General features: G+C 34.8%; 1 protein-coding gene across 1 annotated transcript; it reads left to right on the top strand.

The window, feature by feature from the left end:
• The first annotated feature begins 5,078 nt into the window (after positions 1 to 5,078).
• LOC104232806 (glycine-rich RNA-binding protein RZ1A) lies at positions 5,079 to 9,566 on the top strand. Its single transcript, XM_009786091.2, has 4 exons — positions 5,079 to 5,229; positions 8,067 to 8,198; positions 8,731 to 9,246; positions 9,337 to 9,566. Exons 2-3 carry the CDS (start codon positions 8,088 to 8,090, stop codon positions 9,235 to 9,237), a joined length of 618 nt encoding a protein of 205 aa, XP_009784393.1. The 5' UTR covers positions 5,079 to 5,229; positions 8,067 to 8,087; the 3' UTR covers positions 9,238 to 9,246; positions 9,337 to 9,566.
• Positions 9,567 to 9,767: the final 201 nt, after the last annotated feature.

The following is a 9,767-nucleotide window of genomic DNA, read 5'->3' on the forward strand; positions in this document are numbered from 1 at the left end:
CTATTAAATGAGTTCAAGTACATCTAAAGAAGTCATCAACAATGGTAAGAAAATATTTGGAGCCTGAATATGTAGAAGTATGATATGGTTCCCAGGTGTCAACATGAACAAGTTGGAAGGGCTTAGAACTATGAATAGAACTACCAGGATATGGTAATCTAGTTTGTCTAGCCATATGACAAATAGTACATGGAAAAGACCGTGTAGAGAAAATATCAAAAGAAATTTCAGAAATGCTTTTCATTTTAATAAAAGGAACGTGTGCAAGTCTTGATGCCAAATAATATCCATTTTATTCATATCAGCTTTATTACAAGAGGGGAAAATAATATTTACAGAACAAGGAAGATGATCAAAAACATGCAAAGATGACAAGTTGCTGGAGGCATTTGACAAAGTAACCTAAGGCTGAGAGGGCTTTTCCCTTACAAATTAATACAACCCATTGTCCAATTTATCAAGATCTAGAGGCTTCTTCAGAGAAGGGCCCTGTATGAGACATGAAAGTCTAGTAAGCTGAACTATACAATCAAATTGGTCTGTGAGTTTGTGTACAGAGATAAGATTGTGCTTAAAAGAAGGTAGATAAAGGACATTGTGAAGAATTATAGAATCAATCAAAACAAAAGAGCATGTGCAAATAACTTTTACTTTATAACCATTTGGAAGAGAAACTAGGAAAGGAATAGGTAAATGTATGATATTAATGAGATATTCTTTATTAGCAGTCATATGGTCAAAAGCACCAGAGTCAATTATCTAAGTTAAGGAATCAGATTGGTTTAGAAAAGTAGATTTGAAACTATATACTACTTTCTTAGGCAATAGAGTACCAACAAAGTTGGCAGAACTCATAATATTGAGTTGAGGTGCAGGATCAGAGACATGAGATTGTTGCAATAGGGAGAGCAGTTGAGAGTATTGCTGATTTGTCAGTCCAAGCATCACAAAAGCATTTTTAGCAACAGGCACAATAGAGGTTTGATAGGAAGAAATGCACTCAAAAGCAAAAAAAAATCAAAATATGTCACAATATTAGCAGTTGTCTTTCTACCCTTAGTAAACTTGAAGTTAATAGGAAAGCCATGAAGCTTGTAACACTTATCAATTAAGTGTCCAGGCTTCTCGCAATACTTGCAGAAGAGATTAGAGGTTCCGAACTAATTATCAAAGTTCACTCTTTAAAAGAGTGAACTATCTTTGTTGCCCCTCGAATTGCATATTCAGTTGTGGTTGAGTAGTTTATTCAGGGGATTCATATTGAAAGAGGCTACTTTAGAGGTAAATTGAGGAGGTGGGTTGACTTGTCATTGCTTTTCATCTTGAAAAAGAATGTTATAGACATTATCAAGGGATGGTAGAGGTTGCATCATCAATATATTTCTTCTCACACCAACATAAACCTCATTCAATCCCATGAGGAACTGATGGACTTTGTCCTCCTCTTTCTCTTTTTGGAGACCCTCTTTAGCAGCACAATTACAAGAATATGCATGACTGCTGCACATCACTCCCAATTGGTCCCAAATTCTCTCAAGTTTGGTAAAATATGAGGCAATATCAAGGGATCCCTGATAGGCAGAGGCAAGTTCCCTTTTTAGTTCAAAAACTTTGGTCTCATTTATACTACCATACCTATTATTTAATTACTTTCATATACTTTCGATTGTCTTGAAGTATTGAACACTTGCAACTATATCTGGTGATAATGAGCTTGTTAACCAAGATATCACCATATTATTACAAACGTCCCATTGTTTATAATCAGGGGAAGTTGTAACAGGTTTAGGACACGAATCATCAATAAATGCAATTTTATTCCTAGCGGACAACGACACTATCATACTATATTTTCAACCTCCAAACCCACTCCCCGAAAATGGCACAGGAACCAGGGACACACCAGGTACATCAGACAACAAAAGGAATAGAGGAGATGTAGGGTCAGGAGTGTACGTGAAAGAAGAAATAGAACCAGTCATGGTTATAACAATTAACTCACTAACAAACACTTTAGACTGACATCAGAATCCAACATATGCAAAAGAGAGATAAAAATACCAGCCTTTTTCGCAACCTGAAGAAGTAAGGCCTAGATATAGTAGAAAAACTCCAGCAAAGTAATGAAAATGGAGGAAACCCTAGCTCCGAGAGAAATCAAGGAAACCCTAGCTTCAGCAAAATAGAAATCTCAGCCTCCAATTAACACCAGAGATATTTAGTACAATCTACACCGTAAAACAGAATCAATCGCAAAGGAACACAGTGTATTTGCCGGAAAACCACAAAAGAATCACGAAGCTCCGACAAAGATGAATCCTGATGAAAAATGGGTGAAATCAGATAGGGGTAACACTGCTCGACGTAGATAAACAAGATCTAACGAATTCTCCTCTATGATACCATGTCAAACCAGTAAAAATAGATCAGAAAAGGAAGCTCGTTAATGGAGGTTAGGGCTTTCTAAAGAATTCTTCATTAGAGAGAACAAACGAAGAGAGAGAATGAAAATAATGGGCCAACTATTAACAGCAGTGGCCTCTTTTATTTATATCTTGTCTATACAATGTAGAATTAGCTAACCACTAAATGAATAACTACTATGCTATATTAACAAAGAAAAAATAGCTAACTAGTACAAAAGGGCTAAGTATAAAATAAATGGTCGGGCCAGCTTAAGTATGCTGCTTTGGACCTGAAGTGGTGCAAGCTGGTGGCCGAACAATGATTATTAAATGGTGATTGATAGCAATCAAGATTGATTAAAGTGCCCGACGATGTTTGTTTTGTAACCGTGGTTGATGGCTATGTGGTTTTACTGAAGGTGATGGTTGTGCGGCAATGACTGGGCAATTGGTGGTGGAAAAAGATGTGATAGTTATGCATGGTGTTTTGGGGGTGGATGTGGTCGATTGTGATGATTTTTAACGGCGGCTATACAACAGAGGCTTATAATAGATATGGTTAATAAAGATGGTAGCAATAATAAAGGTAATTAATAGTAGTGATTGGTGACAATAAGCTCATTGTGTAGATGGTGTTGATGATGGAGGTGGCTCGTGGTAGAGGTGATTGGTTGTGGTGATTGTGCGATAAGATAATTGGTGGTTATTAGTGCTCGCTGGTAAATCTTACCAATTATGGTGGTCGCTGGTTAGTAGTGGTGATGGTTGTTAGTGAAGGTGGTTTAATGATAGTGATTAAATTGTGGTAACTAAAAGTAAAAGTGGTTAGTGATGAATATTAGCAGTGGTGGTTGGGAGGTTAAGGGTGATAATGGTGGATGTGCAATGGTAGTGAATAATTAAAGTGATAAAAATGTCATCTTCGCGAGAATTTTTAAATGAACATCACAATAATTTTAATAGCATGTACAAGATTTGAATGAATGATACATATTCCAAATACGTGTCTGCAAAGTTTTTTATTTTATTATATATATATATATATATATATATATATATATATATATATATATATATATATAATACATAGATTCTCATATAATTTTGATGCGTAAATTATTTAATATTACCAACCAAATATTATATTAGTTATACAATAGTTACTTTCTCCTTATGCGACTAATTAAAATGCATTAGTTTTTATACGAATCTATATTATATTAAAAAACGAAATTCCTTAGAAAAATATGTTCGTTTTTTTATCATTTAAAAGTAAATTTTATATTAGATAAAATCGTATTAAATTATTTTTCCAATATATAGGACTTTGAAATCAACTTAAATTTTAGTTATTAAATCTTTATTTATTTTAGTTATGTAGAAAATCATAAATGGGTCTTTAATCCGTAATTGGAGTACTAACGATTTACTTCCAAAGTTGGTACAATGGGAAATACAATGATCGAATATACTTCCCTTTTGTCTCCTTTAGATTATTAAATAAATTGGAAAAAAGAGCTTGTATTTACTTATCACCTTTTTGTTTACTTTATTTAAATACGGAAATGAATAATGAAGTGTTGTACTCTTTGTATTCCAATAGTATGCTTTCTAATGATATGTTCCTAATAATTGAATTTTAAGATCTATTCTACAAGCAGAAGATCTAAAGGTGAAATGTCACATTGATATTTTTACTCCTTAAAAATAATATTTTATTGGATAAAGTTATTTTATAGTTAAATATTTTAGAACTTGGAATGATCTATAACCTAATATTAAGAATTTGAATTAACAAAAAACATATTTTCTTTAATATTAAGATCAAATGATTAATTCTTTGAATTAACATATTAGCAAAACAATCTAGTTTAATATTTTTTTTTCTAAATTGATCATTAAGTAAAACTACTTTCAAGTAGAAAACTATGGTACATAAATTTGTTAAAAAAACATTAGTGGTGAAAGAAATAAAAAAATATAGCAAAATCGATTATAGTGTAATATTAAGAGTCAAAAATAAAAATACAAATTTGAAGCAATAATGATGAAATAATAAAAAATAAAATATATTCTACATGAGTTGTCATTAAATTTTTTTTGTTGCATTTCATTTCTGTCAAATGATAGGTCTCTACAAATTTAATATAATAAATTATTTGTTATAAAAGATTAAATCAATATTAGCTATTTTAAACTACATGTCATATGTCAATATTTTTAGGAGCTACAGGTAACCTCCTCATTCCGTTTGAAGTTACGATATTTGACAAATATTTAAATTATGGTGAAAGTATTTTTGTGTTTCTTGCTTATTTTTAAAATTAATTAACTAAAATAACAATAATTTTCATAAGATATTCTCACATAGTTCTTTGGTATCACAATAAATTAACAGAAGACTTATATTGGACAATATTTTTTCTTTCATTGAGCTAGCTTACGTGGGATCAAGATTCGTCATTTCAGGAACTTTGCATTTTTCTTTTGACTTTTATTTTATTTTATATTCAAACATATTACTTAGTAATATTTATATAATTTCTTAAGGTTGTATTTTCATCGAGGTGGATACGTATTAAGACTAGTTTTTACATTAATTTATTACTACTAGTACTAATTATTTCGAACCATCATCCAACTGAGCCCTTAAATCTTCACGACTTCACCGCTTGGAACCGGTCATTACGGGTCAAGTAGGATGATTGCATCAAGTCATCAACTATAGTGCAGAATATATGCTCTTCTATAATAATACCCTAATATTCCCCATTCAGGCTCCACAAAAACGCTACCTAAAGCTTTCGGCTCTTCACTCTTGAAGGTATCAATCAATCTCTAATTCTTTAATTTTCAGCAACAGTTGTATCTTAATTCTTGTTTTGCCGGTACTTTTCTACCGATCTACTTAGGTTTTTGTCGCTAATTAGGGCATTTCACGATTTTCGTATTAGGAAAGTGTAAAATTGATGTACGACGTTTGATTCTTTAATTTCAGAACGTTTTGTTTTTTTTGTTAAAAATGTTTTGGCATGTGTTGTCTGTTAAATTTGTGGGACTAAAAGATAAATGCATTTTTTGTTAATTGCTAAATATCATGTGACAAAGTGAAAGAAAGGCATCCATATTCCACATTTCCATATCGATTGTTGGTGTCAGTTTTGACCCATTAATGTGTAAAGCTGTCCCAATCTTGGATGGTTTGGGTGCATGATGTTAATTAGAAGACTAATGTTGGTTTCACCCAGATTCAACCCACCCGAAAGATTGGTTTCAACGCAGGCTACATTACTTGCATTTTCTTTTGTTAATGATGGTGGTGTCCGGGCAAAGCTTGTGCACCTCAACTATTCCATCGGGAGCCTGCTATCTTCCATTCTGCTATCGAGTACTTAGGCAGATGAGAAGAAATCACATAGTAGTATTTTCTTGCCTCTGTTGGGATTTGAATCTTAGACTTTTTTCCTCACACCCTTGGCTACATGCTACATTAATTGCCTTACCCATCCCATAAGGGAGTTTTTTACCAATATGGAAAAGCAGTAAGACAAAAAGATGATTTTGAACTTGGGGATATAATTTTACTTTCTTGTTGGTAACTCACCTTTTTTGCAACTCAATTATCTAGTTAAGTTAACCCCCCCCCCCCTCGCAAAAAAATAAAAGGAAAAAAAAAGAAGAAGCAAAGGGATAAGTATTTTTGGGCTGGACGGTCTTCAACCCTCTTAACCATTTCATTGAAGAAACAAGCATTTCTCTCCTCTCATTCTGATTTTGAATAATTTACGTTAATATTGATAATTTGTTGTGGTGATAGCTGGGTGAAGGCATTACTGGGTCAACCCTTTTTTTTATGTTAAAAGAATAATGCAAATCTCTTGTTCTCCTAGATGCTTAAATTTGTAGCAGGTTCAGTGGCAGGATACTATTTTATTTGATGAACTATATGTCAAGGGGAAATATCTTAACATGCTAGGCTGGTGTTTTATGATTCTTTTCTTTAGGGAGATTAGGACCGACATGTCGGCTGTCTGCAGGCTTTTGAGTTCTTTTTATGTCAGAATATGGTTATTTTGAACTTAATGTACCATTCTATAAAGAAAGTGATTTTGAATTTTCTATTTGGGACCAGTGTTTTAAAAGGCGTGGGCGTAAAGCTAGGCGTTTTACATATGCCTCAGCGAGACGTAAGCCCTTAGGCACGAGGCATATGGGTATTTAATTTTAATGTTTTATAAAATAATATAATTACAGTAAATATTTATAAATAAGTAAAATTACATAAAAATTGAAAAAAATTATAAATATGTGAAATATATATATATATAGATGTGCTCCATCCCCATAAAAAACTAGTCGAAACAATCTATTATACGCTACTTACAAGTAACTTGAGTCGAAAAGAATAAAGTTTCTACATGAAGGAACAAAAAGAATGACAAATATAACATGAATTGCTGCGCGTACGCCTCTTGAGATTTTCGCCCGACGCCATCGTATCGGGGCATTTTTGGTAGGCCTCGCCCCAGGGCTTGCCCCGAAAACGCCTTTTAAAATTAGACAAGATAAAGAATTGGGAAAGACTATAAATTAGAGCTTCAATCAATAAAAAAGGTCTTTGACTTTTAAATTTAATACATTTCAGTTCCTTTTTTAAATTTTTGAGTAATTACAAGCTGACTTTTGAGAATTTGGGTATTATGTGAAGGACTTATTCAACAAATTTTGTTTTAATTTGAAAAAAGTCTCTGGGGCTTACGTCTCACTACAAAAATGCGCCCCAAACGCCCGACGTACGCCCCGAACACTTGGGCGTACGCCCCAAATTGCAGGGCGTACGCCTCTTGAGACTTTCGCCCCACACCGCCTCGGGCATTTTTGGTGCGCCTCGCGCCTTGAAAATGCTTTTTAAAACACTGTTTGGGACAATTGTCCATGTTTGGGCTTGGCACCAGCCCTTTTTCTGTTTGCTCATGGTAATTTTCAACTTTCAAGCATATCATTCTGAACTCAATTACTCAAATTTAGATTTCTAGAAGCTACTTTGTGCAAAACTCAGATCGTTTTAACGAAACCAAGTACCGTAGCATTGACGAGCTACTTAAAGGAATACGATAACATGATATTGATATCTATGCTCACGCACACATATATTTGATAAGCGGAGACATGATATTCTTTTTAGAGATATTTACACAATTAGCCGGCCAAATTCACTGTTTGCTTTTTTTTTTCTTCTAGCTGATATATATATAGATTATTCACCGATTATACATGGTTATACACATATTATCCATGGATTATACATATATTATACATAAGCGGTTGGATGGGCGACTATTTAGGTTAATTCTTCTTCTTTTTAACTAGGCCAAAGCATAAGAATGTCTTTTAGTCTCTACATTTTCAAAATTTGTCCAACAGATGAATAGTTAGGAAACCATACTGCTGATGATACTGAGAGCACTTTTTGATTTGTCTGTTTAAGCTTAAATGTCATACTATGAGACAACGGGTCTCATAGTAAAACTCACATAAACAGGACCTGCTGAAACAACATTTTGAAATTTTGTTTTGCTGTGTTCCACCTCTACCTCTGGATCATTCTTGAATTTTCTCACTCCCCCTCCCCCTCCACCCCTCTCTGTCTTTCCTTTTCAGTTGCAAAAAGCTGTTTGATAAATGGGCGACGATGCTGAGTACCGCTGTTTCATTGGAAACTTATCATGGTCAACATCTGATCGAGGACTAAAAGATGCATTTAGGAAGTTTGGCAATCTTCTTGATGCAAAGGTAAGGATGAGTCATTCTTTAAAATACTGTCTTACTATTCTTCTATTTGTTTGGCTTCTTTCACCCACCCCCACCTCCTATGCATACCCAACTTGTACTCCTGAGGTGCAAATTATATTTTTCACAGAGCTTTTCTCAGTGTAGTGCTGTACTCCCTTCTCATGCTTAAGGGAAAATCAAAGAAAATGTGTTTTCTCCTGTGGAGTAGCAGAATTTTTTAAGAGCACTAAGAGGCAACTGAGCAGGAAAATAAATGTTCAACTGCATAAATAAATGTAACTACTTATCTCAACAGAAAAAGGGGTAAATGTGAGCAGCTACAAGTCATGTTGTGAGCACTTTACTTACCAGTGTTGCAGAATACATTTTGGTTTCTTTGTATCATTAAGTCTGTGGCAACACTTAAGTGACGACCTTTTTGTCTCTTTCCTTTTTCCTTATTTTGTTTCCTTCTTTCTCATACTTTACCTGGATATAGAGTTTACACATGTCTACGCCACTATCATTTGAACTGTTTTTCCCTTTGGTTCAGATTGTAGTTGACAAGTTCTCTGGCCGATCTAAAGGATTTGGTTTTGTTACATTTGATGAAAAGAAAGCAATGGAAGAAGCCATTGAAGAAATGAATGGGATGGATTTGGATGGCCGCGCTATTACTGTGGACAAAGCCCAGCCCCAACAAGGTTCAGGTAGAGAATTTGATAGTGATCGGCCCCGTGACCGAGATCGAGGTCGTGATCACGGTCGTGATAATCGTGAATATGGAGGTGGGCGTGGATCTGGTGGTGGAGAGTGCTTTAAGTGTGGCAAGCCAGGACACTTTGCCAGAGAATGCCCAAGTGAAGGAGGTCGTGGTGGTCGGTATGGCGGCAGAGATGATAGGTATGGCGGCGGCGGAGGTGGTGGTGGTAGATCAAGTGGCCATTATGGACCTGATAGAAATGGAGATCGTTTTGGAAGCCGCAGCAGCAGGGATGGTGGTGGACATGGGGGAGAACGATATAATCGTGATCGTTCTGGTCCGTACGATCGTCATTAATGCTTTAAGGTGCAATATTTATTTTGGACTTTTAATGCTGTCTGATATTCGTGGAATCATTTCATTGTAGTAACTGAAATTTTAACCTGTCTGTTGCAGCTAAAGAGTTAGGCGCCAACCAAGCTGGATACTAAGGGTTTGAAGTATGTCCGATGGCATCTTGTTTCCTTGGCCTGTTAGCAGAAGTGGATCAATCTTTTGAACTCATGAAACATGGCACTTTAATCTACTGTTCTATGTCCGTAAAATGTTCAATAGTGTGGTTTGATTGGGATCTTATGCGTGCTTAATTTATGAATTTGAATATGGTCTCACACTTTTGAATGCTACTATGGCTGCTGGTTATTTGCTTTGTTCGCTTGGAAAGTAGAATACTGATGTTTGCTGCTGGAATCAATGGTTTCTTGTGTTCACAATTGCACCTCTAATTGTGTGGTGATATAGATGGGTCTGATGAATTGCCAGGATTTTGTACTGATGATAAAATTCTGAGGTTCACCAGCGTGTTTATGTCAAATTGGGAAGCGAGG

Source organism: Nicotiana sylvestris, chromosome 7, assembly GCF_000393655.2.
Source record: "Nicotiana sylvestris chromosome 7, ASM39365v2, whole genome shotgun sequence".
Taxonomy (NCBI): Eukaryota; Viridiplantae; Streptophyta; class Magnoliopsida; order Solanales; family Solanaceae; genus Nicotiana; species Nicotiana sylvestris.